At 31.9% G+C, this 22,920-nt stretch overlaps 1 protein-coding gene across 1 annotated transcript; it reads left to right on the top strand.

Annotated features, from left to right (window-relative positions):
- The first annotated feature begins 88 nt into the window (after nt 1-88).
- Nucleotides 89-21,282, top strand: LOC145331234 (uncharacterized). The gene is made up of 24 exons (XM_080175851.1): nt 89-194; nt 588-738; nt 1,173-1,261; nt 6,079-6,221; nt 6,728-6,992; nt 7,349-7,438; nt 7,620-7,827; nt 7,985-8,152; nt 9,196-9,289; nt 9,770-9,828; nt 10,325-10,449; nt 11,091-11,188; nt 12,142-12,236; nt 12,625-12,732; nt 14,907-14,943; nt 15,902-15,975; nt 16,413-16,511; nt 17,175-17,267; nt 17,626-17,746; nt 18,325-18,417; nt 19,234-19,348; nt 19,859-20,152; nt 20,482-20,651; nt 21,013-21,282. Exons 1-24 carry the CDS (start codon nt 125-127, stop codon nt 21,280-21,282), a joined length of 3,129 nt encoding a protein of 1,042 aa, XP_080031977.1. The 5' UTR covers nt 89-124.
- Nucleotides 21,283-22,920: the final 1,638 nt, after the last annotated feature.

The following is a 22,920-nucleotide window of genomic DNA, read 5'->3' as shown; positions in this document are numbered from 1 at the left end:
ATTAAAAAATCCATTATGTATTGGCAACTCTGGCAGTGGCGACGGCTAAGGCCACAACTACGGCCACGGCTACGGCTACACATTTAAAGATCCAACTCTTATTTCTGTGCTGAAACAGTTTTTCATGGAGGATCTAAGAGTTGTTGAATTGGCTGGTACTAGCTCGAGGCAGGGACCCCAACTTTGGTTTCATGGTAACCTTGAAAATTTTCATTCTGATGCCTAGATTCACTATAACTAGAAAATGTTTATTAGTTTGTTTATTAGTGATTGTCAGGGAGGAAGGAGACATTGAACTGCAAATTAAACTGGTACACGCATTGGTAGTGTCCAAAATTTTCAACCAATAATTTTAATCTAATAAGTTTGTTTATCATAACTAGGGATATACATCAGTTAATCATCCATTGTCTTATTCCTGTAGATCCTTTATATTGATAGTGAATTATGCTCTCTCCCAATAAAATCACCTCTACAAAATAGATGATAATGAGAGAAAAAGGAAGTGGAGGGGGGTATAGTTGATAAAATACCCTAAAGAATCTTGGCCAGAATCCTGATCCCTTGATAGAGAAAATTATTTTTAGCAGAAGAGATAATTCCAGAAAATCTTCCAAAATCTACAGATGCAAATGCCAAAAAATCCACGGATACTAGAATTGAACGCGATATTACAAGCGCCACACCAAGTACAACACAGTCAAGTCCCGAGAAATATCAGCCACCAATGTCCATTAGGAAAGTTTGCCAAGAAAAAAAATTTGAAATTTAAATTGCGATTAATTTTACAAAATGAATATAGAATACTCTATATAAATTGTGAGAGATACTCGCATACCCTGATAAAATGTTTCTTCAAGCTGGCTTCAATATAAAGATACTCCCTCCGTATTACTTTACCCAATTCCTGACTATGGAGAAACGTTTTTACCAATATCCGAGAAAACTATACCTATTATTTAGCAACTTAAATTAACGAAAAAAATTCCCCTGTATTCTATATCGATTGTTACAAAATTAAATGTGATGTAAACTTTGATTTATCAAATATTTTAACAACTACTCGTGTAAACTAAAAAAAATGTTTTTTTTGTTTTATGTAAATCAAATACTTTGTATAAATCAAAATAAGAATTTTATCAAATCCATATTTGATAGCAAACTGTCTGCAGTCCTGATTCTGAAAAGTCCTACAGATCTATAGATGAGTTTGATAGTGTCAGCCAGATTGGCATAAACATGCTGGAATCTGTTCAAACAGGGAGGATAAGATTAGTTATTTTAGCTATCCACGAATATTTAAATGAAAAATTATAAGATTAAAAACAAGTTTTGTTAGCCCTGACGGCCTGGGGTAACATGTCTTTCATGTGGTACTTCTTTTTTTATTAAGTTTAGTATTGCAGTTGGTGCATATTCGTAGAAAACGGAGTGTCCTATTAATAGGTTATTGTATGTGATTAGATCTTTGAATTTGAGAATTTTGTATTTCTTTAAAAGTGGTTTAGTATGGATTCTCCTAGATGAATGTATGTTTAAAATGATACGTTTTTGTATGGTAGTGATTGTATTTAAAGCTTTGGCGTTATCCTCTTAGAAATTTTTTTTTCAATTTTTTCAATTTTGTAATGATTGTAATGTAAATGATTGCATGTGTTTAATTTGCTAATTATTTTATTGATGTGGCTATTAAAATTTGCTTTTTCATCTAGTAGAAATCCTAGGAATTTGAAAGAAGATTCTTGAGTATTAATGTGATTGCTATTAACTGTTTGTATGATGATATCATTTATTTTAATATTAATTTCCTGTTTTGTGATTTATGAAACATTTGATCATGTCTGGTAAATCATTTATATAAATAATGAAAAGTAATGGTCCTAGTATTGATCCTTGTGGCACCCCAATTTTTGAAGCTAGAAATTTGGAGAATTTTTCTCCAATTTTGCAGGTATGTGTTCTGCCATTTAGATAATCTTTGAACCAGTTGAGTTCTGTATTTTGTATTCCTATTTTTTTGAGTTTGGTTATTAGTATGTTTATGTCAACAGTGTCAAATGCTTTGTTAAGATCTATGAAGATGGAAGATGTTGACAGCTTTTTATCTTTATCATTTTCGATTTTTTCCATAGTTGCAATCATTGCATGGATGCATGAGTGTAATGATCTGAATCCAAATTGCTTGCATGAGAGTATATTGTTTTTTTTCTATGAACATTCTTAGTTGGTGAGCAACAACTTTTTCAAGCACTTTGGAAATGGCATTTATGAGAGCGATTGGTCTGTAGTTGTTAGGATCGGTTTTTCTGCCTTTTTTGTGGATTGCAACGATGATTGCTGCTTTTAATCTGGTGTGAACAATACCTGAGTGTACGATGCTATATATGATTTTTCTTTAAGGCTGAGAACCGGTTGTAATCCAGCGGATATTAATCGGTTTGGAAGCTATATTGGATGGATAGTTTCTTGAACATTTTGTAGTACATTGAACAGAAATACTGAGTGTTTTTTTAGGTAGGTCTGGGACAGTTGACCGTAAATTAATGTTTGATTTCCTTCCTACACATTCTCTAATTTGATGGCGTAAAACGTTAATTTTACCTTATTCTGAGAAATTGCTTAAACCTAGTAACGTCCAAACTTTTCAACTAATAATTTATTGTACAGAACGTGTAGTTTTGTTTATTATTATTGAGGATTTTTAACGTAAATTTATCGCCCATTGTCCCCTCATGTTCCTCGTTTAAACGCTCATTATCTCAATAGTAGTGATTACAAATAGAAATTATAGAACATTCACTTATTTCAGGTATTATTTGGTTAAAGTGATGTTAATTGAACAATAATTTTAGATTCTTAAAGTACCTTTGAATGCAATGTATATTTCTATTAAATATTATTAGTTTTTCTATCTTTGTCCTCTAAAAAAAAAAAAAAAACATAAAAAACATTTATTCAGTGACAGATTACGCCCCGTCTTACGAAGCAGTACATACAATAGTACACCAAGCTACTGCTTAGTACCAGGTGTACTTTACAATTTTTCATAATATTTATAAATTTAAATTGCATGACTAACACTAGATGTTATGTGTGGCACTGATTAGGCTTCCCTAAAAGTAGGAATATGCGTATCCGAGATGTTTGCATTGCCTTTTTTAGGTTGGCATTAAGTTAATAAGAAAAATAAGAAATAATAATGTCAAAATAAATGTAGGTAAAATTAAATGGACAGGGGAAAAAGAGAAGGAAAGAAGGGTTACAACAAATTTTAAGGCTAGTTTTTCTTAAATTTTAAAACCATTTCTGTAATCAATAATGTAAGGTTTTTTAATAAATCCAGGCAAATCAATATATTTTAAGTACATTCATTACATTCTTCAATATTACATATAGATTTAAAAAGTTCATCTTTAAGATTTAATGCAAATGTTTTTTTAGGAATATTCTCATTTAAAAGATCTTTTTCATGACAATAATTATTCCATAGTCTTTGAAATGAAAAGAATGGAAACCTTTCAATTTTTTTAAATTTGGCTATTGGAATATAAAACTCACTAGAATTTCTTAGTTGTCTCTGATTTCTTAGATTATTTCTAATCCATACACCATCAAAAGAATTTGGTAGCCTCCAGCGAATAAAATCATAAAAAAATAGTAGTTTTGTATAAATAGATAGCTCCTTAATAGGCAAAACATTAATTTTCCTAAACAAAGGTGGTGTATGGCTGTTATAAGCGGATTTGTGTATAATTCTAATAGCTTTTTTTTGTAGAACTACTAAAGGCTTAATAGATGATTCTAAGCCACAGCTCCATGCTGGCAAGCAATACAATAAATGGCTATTTATAAAAGAGTGGAATAGTGTTACTAAGGATTTTTCACATAATATATGCTTAACTCTATTGATTAAAAACAAACTTCTAGATATTTTTTTCCTTAAATATTCAATATGGTATTTAAAGTTAAGTTGAGAATCAATAAACACACCCAAAAATTTAATTGCAGGAATTTCACTCTGTTGGTTGATATAACCCAAATATCTAATTTTGTCTGTATCATTCTCATTTTCATTATTAAAATCTAATTTAATTTTAATTTGTTCCCAAGTTATGGAATCCTCCCTTTTATTAAAGATCATAAATTTAGTTTTAGTTGGATTAAGAGACATTTCATTGCAACGAAACCAATCACAGATATTTTTAAGTTCAATGTTGAGTATTTCAATTATCTCATTCAAATCTTTTCCTGATATCAAAAAATTACTGTCATCTGCAAAGAGTAGTGTCATTAAGCTAGTACAATTTTTAATATCATTGATATAAACTAGAAACAAAATTGGACCCAAAATACTTCCCTGTGGGACACCCTTGCTGATTCCTAATAAATCACTTTTTTCGCCATTTGTATAAACAAACTGATTTCTATTACTTAAATAGTTTTTAAACCATTCTAATTCTAATCCATGTATACCAATTTTTTTAAGTTTTTTTAATAAAATTGTATGCGAAATTGTATCAAAACATTTAGCAAGATCACAGAATACCCCTATAGTAATTAAATTTTCATTTTTTGCTTGTCCTAGATAATTCAAAAGGTGAATCATAGGATGTAGTGTAGATTTTTTTGCTTGAAATCCATATTGATGTTCATAGATAATTTGATTAAATTCAAGATATCTTGTGAGTTGTTCAGATACAATTTTTTCTAACAATTTTGAAAAAATAGGTAGCAAACTTATTGGACGATAATTGCCAGGGTTACATTTATCCATTTTAGAGCTGTTACTATATTTAAAAATTGGCAAAACTTTAGCAATTTTTAATTGTGAAGGAATTTGACCTGTTTCAATAGATTGGTTAATAATGTGAACAAGAGGTACGGCAATACTATTTATAATTTGTTTTAATAAACAATTTGATAATCCAAACATGTCAGAGCTCTTTTTATTTTCCATTTTTTTCACTAAATTAAAAAGAACATGAATATTTATTTCTCTTAGCTTAAATACACTGTCTGTATCAGGAATAAAGTCGCACGGATTAAGTGGGGAAGGGTTAATTTGGCTGGCAATTTCATCAGCAATTGAAGTAAAATAAGTATTAAATTTGTTAGAAATATCATGATTATTACTGTAAGATGTATCATTGACAATTATTTCATCTATACACGATGTCTTGTCATTTGATTTTGAGATTACTTGTCTTAAAGTTTGCCAGGTTTTTCTTAGATTTTCTTTATTTTGATTAAGTTGTTCCCTGTAAAAAATTTTCTTTGCATCTTTTATTGCCTTATTGTAAATGTCCCTATATGTTGTATATGCAATGTTATTTTCTGGTGTTTTATTTTTTGAATAAATTGTCCCTAGCTCAAGTTTTTTTCGTCTAGAAATCATAAGCCCTCCCGTCATAAATCCCTCTATTTTATGAATATTTTTATTAAATTTAACTTCTTTGATGGGAAAATGTAAATTAAAAGCACAATCAAATACTTCATGAAAGTTTTCAAAACTAATTTGTGGGTTTAATTCATTAAGAACATTACCCCAGTTGTTCGTGTTTAACATTGCATTAAATTGAATAATTTTTTCACTTGTTATATCCCTGCTGATAAATGTTTTAGGCTTTTCTGTTTTTTGTATTTGAGAAATAACATGAAAAATAGGGAAATGATCAGAAATTGAGTTCAGAATAACGCCAGATTCCAATGTATTATTGCAAGAATTAGATAAAATATTATCAATCAATGTACATGAAGCATGTGTAACTCTAGTTGGTTTAGTAATTAAAGGCAAAAACCCGTTAGATAAAGTGTTCTCTATAAAATCATTTGTTTTTAAATGAGATTCAAATTTAAGGAGATCTAAATTCAAGTCAGACATGATGTAAGAGTCACCTTTATAAGATGACATTGCTGCTTGTAAATTTGATATTTTATCAATGAAATATTCCATCTGATCATTAGAACTCATGCCTTGTACTGGAGAATTTGGACGATAGACACAACTAATTATATTGCTTTTTTTCTGTTCAGTAATAACTTTCAATGTTAAAGATTCAAAAAGATTTTCTTCTATAGAAGATGAATTTGTGGAAACTGCACTTGATATTAATACTGACACTTCTGAAGACATTACCAAGGATTCCTTTGCTTGCGAGATCTGTGATACTAACATGAATCAGACAGATTTTGTTCAACATGTCATAGAAAAACATTTTAAGGTTAGTAATTTCAAATACATTTTGCTTAAGGAATAATCATACTGATCTACGGTGGTGAGAGTCTCCATGTATTGACTCGAGTTTCTCATTTGCAATAACAATCACACAACTTCCCCTGGTTGTGTAAGTAGGGGATTATTAAGTAAGTTTGGATAATCAATAGTCACGTACATAATATCAGTACTACCCTTATCCTAAGCTCCTCTGCGGAGAGCGTCATTCATTACGGTGACTTAATTTGGGACACCTGCCATACTCGGGGAGGGTGAGGTAATAATGAGTAGCTCAAAAAGTCAAAATGTGCTTAAACGTGGAGCTTGATAGCCTTAGTAGCTATACAAAAGTGTCTCAGCCTACTCCATGACTACCTACTTACTTAGGTCCAAACCTTAAGAAACTATGGCTAATCAATCAATCAAAAAACAAGTATTTCAACTGGTTGGGTAATCTCTTCTTACAAAACTTAGAAATTTAAAAATAAACAATAAATATTCTAAAATTTTCAGAAAGTCTTATTCAATGACGTCACCAGTGACAGTTGCCCCATATGTGATAGGATGTTTCCCGCGCAAATTTATGTATGTTTACACATGTCACGTGAACATAATCAGCTGACGCAGAGAATAGATAGATACATCAATTGCGGATACAAAGAAGCGACTGGCGGGCAGAGGATCAAGCTGGCAATGAAAAAATTAGTGACCAAGTTTAGACAGGTTTTGGTTAATCTTTCTGAATCTTTTCTTGAAATAGAGGGTCTTGAGGTGGAAGGTAAGGTTTTAAACTATTTTTCTGCGGTGTATATTCTGCATGGGATCCTCTGCTAAAATAAAAGAGTTCTGAAAACATTTTTTCCCTCATTGGAGAAAAACTCGAAAAATGTGTGGGAGGGGTGAAAAAATGAATATTAATAATATGAAGAGTAACTCAAAATATTTTTCTATTTTTTCTCCCTCCTTTGGGTAAAAACTAAATAAAGATATAAATGAAATATTTTGCAGCTGTGGAAAAAAAATAATCTTGTGCAGAATATACACCCCTGCTATTTTTTATAATATAATATTACTTTAGTTTTAATTCAGCTCAACTCAGCAATTTTTTTTAATAATCCCCCTCCCATATTTTAGCAACTGAGCCACTGGGGACTGGTGTAGATAAGGGTGTAAACTCCCCTTCCTCTAGTGAATACTCCTACACCTCTGGCACCTGTGCCCCAGGTATTATTTGAGTTCAAGTCAGGGATCTCCAAAAAGAAAATACGAATACTAACTAATTTTTTTACCTGAAGAAGGAAACGATCGGATTATCATTTTCATCCTAACGCCTATCTCAAAATACTAAAAAATCATTCATGATATTAGGACTAGGAGCATAAGTGAAGTTTAATTTGTTTTTAAGGAATTATACCACCAGCTACTGAGAAAATGGTTAGCTCAGCTGCATCCAGTTTAGTCACCACCCCTGTTACTCACAATACAGCCTTTGATACTCGTGACTACTCAGATAAACAACAAGATGATCTTGTGCACACTGTTGGAACAGATGATGTAGAATCACATAATGATATTCTTGCTCTTAGTAAAAGATCTTTTGTTGGACAATCTAGGTAAGATTCAATTTGATTGTTGCACTCGTCGTCAATTTGGTGATGGCTTCGAGACCGCGTTGTAACCAAAGACGTTAAAATATTTTAAATATTTTCCAAATTAAGAGTCTGGATTTAATGCTGCTGCAAGGTAAAAAAAAACTTTTCTACTATTTAGGAAAAATTCTCCAACAACATCTCAAGTATCTGCCTGTAAATCCACCACGATACCTCCTACCTCCACAACCAGTAGATCTACCTCCGTGCCACCAGGGACGACAGGCATAAAGATTCTATGTAAAGTAAAAGAAAAAGTTGAAAGGGTAAAAAACACATTTTTTTTGAAGTGGAATAACAAAAAATTACTTTATTTTTTTAAAAATAGTCCTTTAAACCATGGAGCGAAAATCTTTTTTGGTTGGAAGGGGCATTTTTTGGGTGCCCAAGGCACCCACAAAACTTTTAGTTTCGTTTGTATTTTTTTTGTTTGTTTGGGGGAGGGGGTAATAGCCCTTTTCCATCCATCCCTCCCCTTGGATGTCATTGAGCTTATTGGAATACCTATAAAAAATTAATATATCCTTATTCCCTCATTTGTAAAGAATCTTTATTTATTTAAAGTATCGACCAATCCAACTAGTGTGGTAATAGAAGATGTATTTGGAACACATTATGTTAGTACGCCTCTTTATGAATGTAAAAAATGCAGGAAAATCAATTTTATTAATATGTTTAGGTATTATTTTTTATAACATTAATAGTGTAGGTTTTTTTATAGTTATGGTTTAATTGATAGTCCTCTGTCTTAATGGCTAGAAAAGTAAAAATATTACTTTCGAATTAACTTGATAAAAACAAACATAATCCTGTATAAGGAGAAATTAACCTTGTTAATTATGTCCCTTTAAAATTCCTTTAACCAATCATAATTTGGCCGTCTATAACATAGTTCATCTATAACAGTAACGTTATAGATATAATGTCATCCTGGCCGTTGGTCTATAGGAAAGTACAAAAATTTCATTGCGGTTATAGAAGATTTATCATTATTTCTAATTTTATAGATTTGTTTACATTTATATGCTGATCTGATGATTTATTATTTTCATTACATATAACTTTACTAGCGGGTACGTCCCTAACATTTAGAATCTCTGTATGCAAATGCGTAAGAAAGAAGAAAATTAGTCTAAAATCAACAGAAGAGACAAATCTAAAAATAAAATAGCCCAAAACCATCCCTAAAACTATGTGTTGCTTCCTTAGAATGGAGAACTCAATTGGTTCAGTAGTTATTAAAATCTTAAGCTTCAGACAAAAATAACCCCTTTACTTTATATAATAGGATACAAGGCAAGTATTAAGTATAAATTGATTTTTTAAAATCAGGTATAAAGAGAGTAATAAATCATTGATAATTCAGCATATTCTGGACAGACATATCAGTAATCTTTTACCAGATATTAAGGAAAAAGCTAATTTCGTGATTATTCTAACTTTAAAGTGTCCTACCTTATTCTTTTTTTATCAAAGAAATATTTTTGTGTCTTTTTCCAACAGATATTCCAGCGTTTGTTGCGTAATTTACAATTTAGTTTACATAAAAGGATTTTTTCATTAGTAAAACTTTAGATTAATGTAATTGAAGGAAAGTGAAACAAGGATGTCTATATCCATAAGAATCGATGTACAAAGAAGCCATGAATTGACAAACAGATGTAACTTTCTTTTGTAAAAAAGAGAAAATGTCAAATTCATATAACACGAAACTTTTACCTAGAGGTAAAAGTAGTATGTTTTTTAAAGCATGAGCGATAGACCAGCGGAAAAAGTAAACTGTACAGGGAATCTTCATTAAAATTTCTCATTGGCGGCCAAGGGGAATTATAAAGTAGCTTGGCTACTAAAATGTTAATAAAGTTATTTTAAATTCATAAGCACAAACAGGTTTTGTATTGAATAGAAGACACCAGAAGGATTTTATGTGTGCCATCTTTGCCCAATAGATGTTCAAAAGAAAAGGTAGGTTAAAACAGTCTTTCCAGTATGGCTTTAAAACCGATTAATATCCGTTGGATTAGAACCGGTTTTTAGCCATACCGAAAAATCATGTATAGCATTGTATTATAGAAAATTTTCTATGAATATTAAAATAAAAATCATAAAATTGAAACTTACCAGTTTTGTATCCACAGGGCTAACAATACTTATTAAATCTTAAAATTTTAAATTTTATTATTTGCGGAAATAAATAAATAACTATTCTCTCTTTTTTGTTTCTCTAGCACGCTTCTCATCGAGATACTAATGAACAACACAGCAACATTTTCTGCTTTAGGGGACAAATCAATTTTATTTTTAGATAACATTCAAAGTTATTGTTCCGATTTTTAGTTACTTCAAAAAGTTTGGTATAAAAAAACCCATGGGGAGCACAAGAACGAAGCTAATATTGATTGATTCAATTATACCAGAGACAAAATGAATTGAAAATTATTGCTTAAAATCAATATTTCAGTTCTCAAAAGTTGGCCCTGTTGAGCCATTTTGTTAGCAAACATGTGGACGTGTACGGGGAAGCTAGAGAACATATGATGCAATTGTTGAAAACAACAAATAACTCTACAAGTGCCAGTCATTCAGGCAAACATTCGATATTATTTTTATTGTTAATTTCTTAAGGAAGTGTTAAATAACCCAAATGGCTCTGTTCAAATCATTTATTGATTTTGATATAATTAAGGGAACTATGCACGAACGAGAGCAAATGATTCTTAGCACTTTCCAGCATTGATCCATAGTATTTTTTTAGTGAATATACTAGGTTTATATTTGGTGTATCGACTAAAAAGTTGGTTTTCGCCATGGTTTTATATGCAATATCATCAAATGTTTTGTTGAATTCAAAGGACAAAATAAAATAACACAACAGAAAAGCATTAAATGCTGTAAATTGCAAAAGTACATCAATTAGACTGTTAACAATATTACAAGTTACCAACCCTTGTAAATATAAATTTTTAATCAAAATAATATACTTTTGTGTCAAAGTTTTTAAACAACAATTTGAACTCATCAGAACATTTGATGATACTACACCAAAAAATGCTAAACATTGTGAAGTTTTTCATATTGTTATACCTTATTGTTACATGAATCTTTATCCGTTTTAAAGCTGAATCATGATTCTCACATCACTAAATTTACGTTAGAGAAATATGAATGGACATACCACATGTGTAGAAAATTTTTACTTGAAAAATATTGATTGTAATATCTAAAAGATGTAAGTTCTTACATAGAAGAGAGTCAATCTTTTATCCAAGCATCTTCTAAATCTGTCATATCGAAGGATATTAAAAGAGAACTTATTGAATCAGGAAAGGATAAAGAAATAACAAGCAGGGCTTAAAATGCTTGTTATATAAAGTAACAGGATGTCCATCTGTGTGTTTGTACTACAGTGAAGCTTCTTGTAGGTCCAGGGAATTTTTATAACTATTTTTGGGAAGGTTGCCTCCACCATCCCAAGTAAAGTCACCAAGGAAAAAATACTCCCCCCCCCCCTGAAAAAACATTTAACTTTTTCTTTTTAAAACTTAAATGTATGTAAAATCAGAGCTGGATCTTTAAATCGTTTAGAGGTGCGCTGAACCGGAGCGATTCATTTTAGCGCACCATCAGATTATTAATACCAATCTTTAAATCGAATTGGCATGGGCGATTTAGCCCGGCCAGTGGCGCAGTACCAGTGCGCCAATGGTACTCAACTAGTGGCATTGCCGCGCTAAATCGGGGTGAATCATATTTAATAAATAGATATTTTTTAAAATTAGTTTAATATTTTATTGCAAAACTATCCTGAAAACATTTTTATAGTTATTTTTAAAATAAATTATATATTGTTTTAAATAAAACACCGTACTGACACAGCTTAAGTTATAAAATTGTACCGGCACGTATGGATATGTTATTGAGTGTCGCCAGCGATCTAGCAACACCGCGCCGAAAATCTTTTTAAAGATCTATGTAAAATAGCAGTAGCTGTGGTGCATCATCAGCGCACCTCCGGTTCACCTCTGAATCGCCCCGATTCAGCGCACCATCAAAACGATTTAAAGATCCAGCTCAGGTAAATTTTTTACTCTTCTTTTGCACAAGTTGCTTCGCCCCTAGCATCTAACGGAGAGAGACGGATGAAAAAAAATAACCTAAAATCACCCAAATATACTTATAAAGCCTCCCTGGAAAGAATAATAAATTCGGACCAGCAGTTTTCAAAACCCAATAAAATATTTATGTACTTTTCTTTACCTCTTATCCTTGAGATTAGGATTGACGATGTCACCTATTCGAGATTCAGATAATGTTCTACACAACTGGAGTTGTAAACTTTGCCACGAGGATTTTACCACAGAAGAAGCCATCAGGCAACCAATGATGTCAGACATAATATATGTATTATTACTTGGATGTTACGCCAGATTTTCATGTACTCTGATAAATTAACACTCGCTGCTGGCTGAAATAACGATTCTCACCATCCACCTCATTTAGCCCCTCCCCTCCTAGTGGATGAACGAACTGACCAATAAGTGAGGTCCCTATTTAATATTAGCATGCTAAATTGACGACAGTTTTTCACCTGTTCATTATATCCTATATCCATTTGATTAAATAAAAGGTTTGCCCTTTAAAACAAATCTTAACTTTTACTCAAGTACTTGGATTCAGTAATTCTAATTTCAAATTAATAATGTTAAAAAGGCATTTTTTTTAAAGTCCTACGCTTAATCCTAATATCATTGACTGAACAAGGAAACATGTTGTTATTGATCATCTGATTTCTGATTTCCAAGAGCTGGCACCTGAGGGGCAGAAGATTTATACCTGTGGCAACTGTCATAACTATGCAAATCCTGACAGGAAATATATTTATTCCTACATGTGAGGGTGTGGTAGTAATAAAAAGCTCTGTCGGTTTCCTGTAAAATGCCTAGTCGAGCATAGAAATCCCCTTATTTTGAAATAAATTGAAAAAAAGAGAGGGGTAGTTTTTTCGGTTCCAGGACAAACGCAAGAGTTTCAAACGTCGGTGTGGTAAAACGCAGAAGTGTTAAAATAATAATTTAATTAAGTATTTCTATACAGATTATGTTAGGTGAAGATATGAATGTACAAAAAATCCCCCCGCAGGGGTTAGTCATTAAAAAAAACTATAAGATGGTCTAAAATTGGTTAGGTTAGGAGTCCACTCCTGCGTTTGACCCTAATACTTGATTTTATTTAACTGTTTTTAACCTATTTTTAAACGTATATAAAAAATATACTATGACACCAGTAGAATCAGACTGCAGAGCCTAAATTTGAATTAAGTCCCCAATAAACTTTTTGGGGGGGATTTAAATATTAATTCTTACTGTTGCCGTGGTCATTTTGACGAGAGCAAAAGGTCTTTTTTTATTTGGGTAAAATTCGTAGCTTTTAGAGTGTTTTGCTTCATAAATATTGTATTCTGGTATAGAGTAAAATTAGGCCTTATGATTTTACTATAAAAAATCACTAAAAAGTTAAATCTTTACAATATACCAATAAATTAACATTAACATGTTTGTGTTCTTTCACCTATTTTAAACACATAAAAATTGGCTGTAAAGGGTTAAATTTGATGTCAACATGACAAGATGTCAACAAATGTTTATGCAATACAACAAAATTATTTTTGACACATATACAAATATGATATAAAATAAGATTATTCAAACTTATTTTTTTAAAATATTTTTAAAAAGTATGCATCTTTTACGTGTATAGTTTTCATTCTTTACATTTTAATTAAATAAAAATTATTTAACTACATTGTAAATAAGTCACTTTGTGAAAACACTCTTTCGGAAATTATAAATAATTGAAATAAAACAAGAAATCTTATTGGTTTGACTTCAGCATTATGTGTTTTATTGTATTATGTTAAATTTTTCACTGAAATTAATTGTTTTAGAAAAAAAAATATTTCCACTGAACAGAGTAGAGTTTTTTAATTATTGTATTGATATAAACTGAATCATATAAAATTGTTCTGTAAGAAACAATTTAACCCCAAACTAAAAGTTGCCTTTGCTCCCGTCAAAATGATCACAGCAACATATAAAATTAATTTTTAAATTCCCCCAAAAAAGTTTATTGGGGACTTAATTCAAATTTGGGCTCTGCAGTCTGATTCTACTGGTGTCATAGTATATTTTTGATATATGATTAAAAAATGGGTTAAAAACAGTTTAAAACAAATGAAATAGACGTTTAAAGGACGCCTGCAAGAAATAACACGCTTTAACAGCTGAAAGACTGCCACAAGAAGACCCAATACCCCAAATTTAAAGCCTTCAGCTTCAATAACAAAAAAGTTTTAGGCATTTCAAAATAGCATTTTATGTACAATGAATTTTTTGAAAGATTTCCAATGCTCATAAAAGAAAGAACAATATTAAATTACTTCCCCTAGACACAAAATTATAACCTTATCTTTGTCAGAAACTTAGATTGCCTGTAACTGATTACATTTATACAATAAAAACACCACATTTCATAGTCAAAATCTATTTAAAAAAATCGATTTAAATTGCATTTTTAAACGAAAATCATAGCGGAAACAAAGGGGTAAACTAATACAAGCTTAGCTGTGATTGGTTGTTAAGCTGATTCAGCCTTCTTATTGGCTACAGTACATTCGGTACAACGCAAGTAAAACTTAATTTTTTTATGATTTTGACTATAAAAATGGGTATTTTTATTGTAAAAATATAATTAGTTACTGGAAACCTAAATTTATGACAAAGATAAGCTTATAATTTTGTTTCTAGGCCACGTAGTTTAATTTCAAAGTTTTCAATATAAGCATTGCAATTCTTTCAAAATTTTCATTGTACATAAAATGTCATTTTAAAATGCCTAGAACTTTTTTGTTATAGAAGCTGAAGGCTTCAAATTTGGGGTATTGGGTCTACTTGCGGCAGTCTTTCAGCAGTTAAAGCGTGGTATTTCTTGCAGGCTTCCTTTAAAGGCAGTGTCATTATTGTATGAATAAATGTGTTTTATTTTAGAAAGCAGTTTGTATATCATCTTGTTTCCATACATTCGGTATGATCATTCTTTTACGTAGAGAAAATAATCTATAAGTCTTTCGTGTCGGTCAGTCGATAAAGTATTCTTATAAAGTAATGCATTCTGGCTTCATATTTGATAAATACCTTATAGGGGGACTGCCATTTAAACATCCAGCAAATTTACAGTGGATGTGTTTTCGCCAGTGCAATGAATGTATTTATGACAAACTAAATTTTTACTGTATAAATCACAGTAAAATTGATTCTCATGCCATAAATACATCCAATATTTTTATACATATGTCAAAAATATATCTGACACTGGCATTTATACATCCATACTTTTACAATTATATGTCATCTATAATACAAAGTAGCTTGATGTCTGTCCGTCCGTCCCTTAAGATCTCGGTAACCTCTGAACCGATCGGATTCTACTCTTCAGGGTATCTACCAATTGGTCCTGTGGTGGTTTTAAGCTATTTTCTAGGGGGGTGGGACACCCCCAACCCCCCCACCAAAAATGAAAATTTCCACCCCCCCAATTTTTTTTTTTTTTTTTGCAGAAGATTTCCTTGGTCCTTTTTTTTGCAGATTTCCTAGCTCCTTTTATTTTTGCAGAAGATTTCCTAGCTCCTTTTTTTATGCAGAAGGTTTCCTTGGTCCTTTTACGAATTTTGCCTAAATTTTTTTTGGTCACCTCTTGGGGCAAAGCCCCTAGAGGCTAGGGGCGAAGCAGCTAGTAAATACACTGGCATTTATACATCCATAGAACACACTTGTATATTATTTGAGTGATAATATATTTGAAAAGGCGTCCTAATTTCCATTATTTATGCTTTATTATGTCGATTGTATTTTAAGTAAAACTAGGTAGTAAATTCTCAAACCTAAAAATATATTTATGGTTTAAGTGTAGGTAAGTATTTTTTTTATTGAGTCCAGGTAATAGGTATATATTTTACAATACACTTATTATTAATATTGTTAAGGTTATTGAAGAAGAAAAGATTTATCGGTGTATTAGAGAATCACAGGCCTTAGTTCTAGATATTGATGTTATAAGGTAGGGTACATATAATTTATTTTGTTATTGTTTTAGTAACGCAGCTACTCTGTAGGTAATCGGGTTATGTGTCTGTACACACACAAGTTTGAGCCTGCCCTCAAATGAGATGTCATTTTATAATTACTTAACTCAAAAATTTTATATGATATAATTATCCCTCCAACTGATTTTCGTAATAGTGATTCCTTGGACAACAAGGTGCAATGTTATAAACAAAACCTAGTCCAAAAAAATGTAAGTATGATTGTTCATAAATAGTGTTCTGTATTAAAACAATTGTGAAACCTATTAACATATTATTTTTTTTATACTTTTTAAATGTAAATGTTTATTCTGTATATTAAGTTCTGACAATTACAAGTGTTAGATTTTGTTTGTCCTGCCACTTAATATTAGAGCTTTGCTTTTATGAATGTTATAAACCTTTTTTTAAGGTGTCGATGTGGAAAAAGTTTTTCCTCAGATGAAGAAAGAAATATTCATATTTTAAGCACTCATTTCAAAGATAGATTCTCACATATTCCAAAACCAAGGAACAGATACTTAGTTAGAATAGTCCTATTGATTTCAAACCTTGTATAGATAGGTATTCTTGTAACATTAAGGTATAATCACAAATAATTTTCATTTTGAGCACACATTTCAAAGATAGATTATCACATATTCCTAGACCAAGAAACATATACTTTGTATTTGGTTAAAATACTCCTATCGATTTAAAACTTTGTATTAATATTCTTATAATGATGAGGTATAATCACAATCAATAGGTACATATTTTGACCACATTTGAAAGAAAGACTCTCTAGTAACAAAACCAAGAAACACTTTATATTAGGACAAATAAGTAATGGCTTTATAGATTTTTAGATATAACGTAGCTTAAGAGAGACGTGAGCTAACTTTGGATTTAAGCTTCTATAGGGCCAAAGTTACTTTTATTAAGAATATCACCAACCCCCAACCCTGCAATGGAAGGGGGGGTTATTTTCTTAGGTTCTAAAAATCACATACATATAAGACCAGCTATCCTATTACTTATACAAAGTGATAAGGTTATTTTTTGTGAAGCTTAAGATTGAATTCTACAATTTAGGGACGCTTCATATTATTATAGGTCCCGGGTTGGTTTTAGGCATTTTTTTTATCTTAGAAAACAAAGCCCTTAGCTTTATAAAAGTATCTGTTATGAGCAGAGGTCAGGGTCAGAACGAGTACAAATGTCAGGATTGTGGACGCCAACATGACAGGCGATCTAAACTTATACAACACATGGCTTTCTTTCATAAGTAAGTTTGTTAATATTTTGGGAGGGAGGGGACATTGGATTGTTAATTTTACTAGCCCCCTAAAGTTTAATAAACTATTCCAATTCTTAACACTTCAAAGAGTACTAAAATCTGATTGAGTGGTCCAAATTTTTCCACCATTTATTTACAGAAGGAATATTTTTGTTGATATAAACTGGGGGTGTAATTCAATTTATAGTTCATTGTCATTCCTTCATGGAAAGGAGTGGATTGAAGGAATTTTTGGTAAATGATTCCTCCTTATTCTTTCTCTGTTTTATATCTATACCTACTAGACAGATAGGGGGTGGGGTCATTGTCCAACCGCGTACCTTGATTTTATCACAACAATTTGTAGGTGTATCAGCAAGCAGGATCTGGGACAGTATATACCTGGAACAGGAGGGGACAACCATCAGCTGTTGGCAGGACCCGGGGATAATGGTACTGACATTGATTTTAATGACAGTGTCTCTCAGGTAAAAAGCTGAATTTTTGCCTCTGTATAAAAGATCTAATAAACAGCTGCTTACCTTTACTCATAAAAAGAAGTCATATATATTTATTTGCTTTTGATTGTAAATAAACCTAACTTGGTTTTACGAGGTCGTGGCATATGATGATAATTAATGTTATTTCGAATTTAACTTAACACTTGACAGCAATAATAGTCTTTACGTGAATATAGGATATATTGACGAACAGGGGAAATTTAAGGTCAATTTAGCTTACTAATATGGACCCCATTTATTGATCAGTTAGTTCATCGAGTAGGAGTGGAGGGAATGGGGCCAAGGTGTATGGGGGGTATCGTTACCTTAGCCTAACCAGCTGCGAGCATGACTTTATCAGAGTACATGAAAATCTGGTGCAACATCCAAGTAATAATATATCGATTGTCTTCACTTTGGCTATGTTTAGGAGAGACCTGTATAGGTTGATGAAAGTTAACACGCTCACTTACATTTACATAATTAAGTTTACTATGTCCCATATAAAGGTAGTATATTTCTTTTAAAAGAATTGATACTTTAAAAATTAATCATTTTGCTTTCAGTTACATCTTCAACGGGTAGACCAGCAGAAGCGCAGGATGGCTCTGAACATGGTGCTCAAGTGTCCAATCTGTCATAAAGTTTGTCTTAACCAGGCAATTTACAAAATTATTCTATTTTAAACTTCTTATCTTTCAAAAGCTAAGTTTTTTTTGTGGAGATCTCGTGAGTCTTGTAAGAATGACACTTTTAAAATCATTGCAAAGAGATAGTTAAGATAGCGTAATTAAAGTGGTATGATAAACGTAATTTCTTAATTACAGAATTATACATTATTAGCCATTCCCCGCCATCTGAAACACTTTATAAATCCGTCTCTAAAATATAATATACTGAGCTGGATCTTTAAATCGTTTTGATGGTGCGCTGAATCGGGGCGATTCAGAGGTGAACCAGAGGTGCGCTGATAGTGCGCCACATTTTACATGGATCTTTAAAAAGATTTTCGGCGCAGTGTTGCTAGATCGCTGGCGACACTCAATAACATATCCATACGTGCTGGTACAATTTTATAAATTAAGTCGGGTCAGTACGGTGTTTTATATAAAACAATATATAATTTATTTTAAAAATAACTATAAAAATGTTTTCATGATAGTTTTGCAATAAAATATTAAACTAATTTTTAAAAAATATTTATTTATTAAATATGATTCACCCCGATTTAGCACGGCAATGCCACTAGTTGAGTACCATTGGCGAATTGGTACCGCGCCACTGGCCGCGCTAAATCGCCCATGCCAATTCGATTTAAAGATTGGTATTAATAATCTGATGGTGCGCTAAAATGAATCGCCCCGGTTCAGCGCACCTCTAAACGATTTAAAGATCCAGCTCTGGTAAGAATAGTTTTCCTTGATTTTCATTTAGTCTTTCTTTTAAGAACAATTTTGTAAAATACATTATGACAGGCCAATTTTGAGGATCATTTGGGGACGCATGGTATAAGACAAGAACCGGTTTTTCACTGTACAGACTGTAACTTTGCTGCTAGCTTTGCAAACCAGTTTTATCATTTACAACAGGAATACATTTATTTATGATACTAAATAGAGTTTTGTCTTGTCAGGTCCGTTTTTACTCTTGTCTGGATAAAGTAAAGGTAATTCCAAGCATTGGAATCACTAAGTTTTACTCAAATGTTTCAAAATTGTTTAAATTGGCATGAAAAGATTTTAAAAAATTTGGCCGAAAACTTCCGTTTCTTCACAGTTCCACATTGTATCTCTTTAAAGCAACTGGCCTGTCAAATTTCAGTGCTATAACTTAACTTTTTTTGATTAGTTCCTTTGACTTTTAGTTTTGGTTTCTAAAAGTGTCACACCCGGCCGCCTCTAACCTTTATCCTTCCCCTCAAAAAAATTCGCAGCTGAGTTGCGAACAAAAGTGCAATCGGTCATTAAATAATTTCTGATGAAAATTTATAGTTTTTTCCCTTTTAAAAAGTGGTTCAGAAGTATTTTATTGTTTCCTATGTGACATTATTTATCCTTTGAGCTGGACATGTTTGAATAATAAAAAAATGTATTTAAAAGGTTCACAAAGAAAAAAGTAGCGAAGTGTGTTTACGTTGTTTGTGCTGTGATTCCTACCAAGGGGAAGCTTCCCTACCAAACCACAGCAGCTCTGTGGAACACTCTACCAAAGCCCAACAATTTGTCAGCACAAAACAGCTGTTCTTCACCTTTAGATACTCTTGCGAGATGTGCTCATTGTATTTTAAAGATTTAGACTCTTTGGATAGACATTTAAATGAGTACATAAGTCATAAACAGAATAATAAATCCTCAGAACCGGTTTTTCAGTGCAAGCTTTGTAACCAGTCAAAGGAATGGAATAAAATATAAAAGAATAGAATTAAGGTTTAATAGCGATGCAACAAGCTGATAAAAACAGATATAGTAATAATAGAGAAAATTAACATTAAGAGTATCAATGTAATATTACGATTTCTATTAGGTTTAGGTAGTTAATAAGATAATGGCTTTGAACATGTAATTATTTCTACAAGCCTTTACTTTAGATTTACAAGCTGTCCATTTTCTTAAATTTAGCTTAAATCACCACCATGAATTAAACTTCTCAGTAGGTTAGAGTACGTTTGTTTTCTTAGCTGTTATTTAAGATAGCCGTCTGATCTTTTTTTCCATGATACAAGGGTGCTTCAGTATTCTCTCAGCATATAAACAGTCAGAAACACGTGTTCATGGTCAGTCAAGAATCTGCCAAGTACCCAAAACTGTACGGCTTGTCCGACTCTTGTCAGCATTACTCCTGTGAAACCTGTAAATGTGCTCATAATTTCAAGTCTATCAATTCTCATGTAAAGGTAAGAATTTTTTTTTTAAACACAGCTATACTACGAGTGTTACTGTTCATTGTTAATTCTTAACCCCGTTATGTTTTTATTTGAAGGCATTTTTATCGTTACATATTTATATCAATTTTTCCATTTAAATCGTGGTGTTTTATGTCATGTTGTTTACCCTAAAAATTGATTGGTGGAAGCTGCAGTTCGACCGCTGTTTCTTCACAAATCCACCAATTATATTATTAAGCAACTGCCATGCCAAATTTTTTGCGTTCTGCTCCTGTTTTAATGTCTTAAAAACACATATTTTTAAAAATATTTATACTCCCGCCCCTCTTTCTAAAAAAAATTTCTAAACTGTCATCATTAAATAATGTAGGACACCTGTCATGAACTGAAATGTGGTCCATGTGACGAGCTACTACTCTCTGGCCAGCACCTGGGCAGGACCCTACTTCTGGAGGCCTTCAGGAAGCATGTCCACTCAGACAAACACAAGAATTGTGTCAATATTTTCTGCAGCGTACCTGCCAACAAATTCAACAGCAGATATATGTATCAGTGCACTACCTGTCTCTTTGTATTCCTCTCCCAAACATATTTTTCTAATCATGCGGGTGGCTGTGTTAAAGGCAGGACTAAAGGATAAGCTATGTGTATGCTAACAAATTAAATTAAAAGTTTTGAAAAGATTGGTGTTTACACTGGGAAGGAGAGGACATCTATTTTTTTTATTATAATAAACCTTAAAGTTAGGGTAGTGCGGGGTAATTCCGGTAAATTTTTTGCTTCAACTTAAAAAAAAACATACTTCCCAAAAACTTTTTCCGGTTTTTAAGAGTGCAAATGAACGATATGGCAATAACGAAGAAGCCTGTCTTGGTCCCATTAAGATCTCGCAACTAGAAGTCGGTCAAAAATCGGTCTAAAGGGCGGCGGTTGGCCTATACCGGAATAACCCCACCGGTGGGGCTATTTCGGTCAGTTGACTTTGGGGGGGTGGAACACCCCCTTAAAATATTTTTTTTAACATTTTAAACTATGAGTAGAAAGCTGAGGTCATTAGCTTTCTAACAGTACTAGTCGCATGCAGATCAGACAATTTTTTGACCACATTTTCTCCATTATAAAAAGTCGGTAAAATCGCAAAAAAAACATCAATTTTTTTCATGCAAACTTTTTTTAAAAAATCATACTTTTTATTATATGATTAGGTTTTTTTAAGCTTTATACATAAATTAGAGGCAATTTCTGATTCGCAGGTCTTGGAATTTCTTGAAAAAAGTGATTTTTTCCCAAAAAATTTTTAATTTTAAAAATCCTGTCAGTTTTGACAGCAGTTTTTGATACATTTTTTCTTGTCTCAAATTGGCTAGGATTGACCTACAAGGGTGGTTAAGGTGTCTAAAAATGTAAAATTACATGCCTGACAATTAACTCGAAATGATATGGGGTCTAACTCTAATATTTCAACACATTTTATGCAACAAGAATTTTGAAAATACAAAATCTTGAATATGTACTCTAAATCTTGGAGATAGAACCCATATCCTTGGGAGTTTTTGTTAGGACATGCAAAAAGCTTTCTATAGACACCTTAAACACCTTTCTAGCTGAATCCTAGCCGATTTGACATAAAAAATCCAAACCGCGCAAAAATCGCGAACACCCTCTTATACGAAAAAGATGCAAGGGTTTCATATGGAATTTTAAATCTTCTAGCGGTCTTTCTAATAGACATACCCCTTCTTACATGAGCCAATGCAGCTGTTAGATCTTCATGCAAATATTTAAGGCGTTCCTTTGGGTGATATACTCTTCCCATTACTATAAAAATGTGTCTGAAAAATTTTAGATGTCTTTACAATTTGAAAAGCTTAGGCAACAAAACATGTATAATACAAGCAGGCAAGGCAATGATTAAAGCTTAGGTCATGCATTTGGGTTGTTCATGCTTCCAGATCACCTGAAAAAAACATTAGGGTATTATACATTTATAAATACAGTAATAAAAAAAAGTAAAAAAAGTGACCGGAATAGACCATTTTTTTTAGACGAAAAAAAATTATGAAAAAATCAAGTTAGAACAACGCCTCCAATTGCAAACGATAAATGAATGCCATATCTTTCATTTTACAAAAACCCGGAGGTCGATAGGACTTACCATTGTTTCACAATTTTAGATTGAACATGGCCTATTTTGAAATTTTTTTTTTGCAAATTTTTTGCAACTTTTTGAGGGCAAAAAAATCATAGAAGGAGTGATCTGACAAAAATTTGCGGAAGA

Source organism: Acartia tonsa, chromosome 11 (genome assembly GCF_053477335.1).
Source record: "Acartia tonsa isolate MP-2025a chromosome 11, ASM5347733v1, whole genome shotgun sequence".
Lineage (NCBI taxonomy): Eukaryota > Metazoa > Arthropoda > Copepoda > Calanoida > Acartiidae > Acartia > Acartia tonsa.
This window is presented reverse-complemented; position numbering and strand designations above follow the sequence as displayed.

Bases quoted from the DNA above. Each gene is read 5' to 3' on its own strand.
- LOC145331234 (XM_080175851.1), top strand. From the start codon at position 125: ATGGAGGATCTAAGAGTTGTTGAATTGGCTGGTACTAGCTCGAGGCAG. The intron at 195-587 runs GTAACCTTGAAA...AATTATTTTTAG, and splicing joins ACCCCAACTTTGGTTTCATG to CAGAAGAGATAATTCCAGAA. The intron at 19,349-19,858 runs AATACATTTATT...GTATTTAAAAGG, and splicing joins GTTTTATCATTTACAACAGG to TTCACAAAGAAAAAAGTAGC.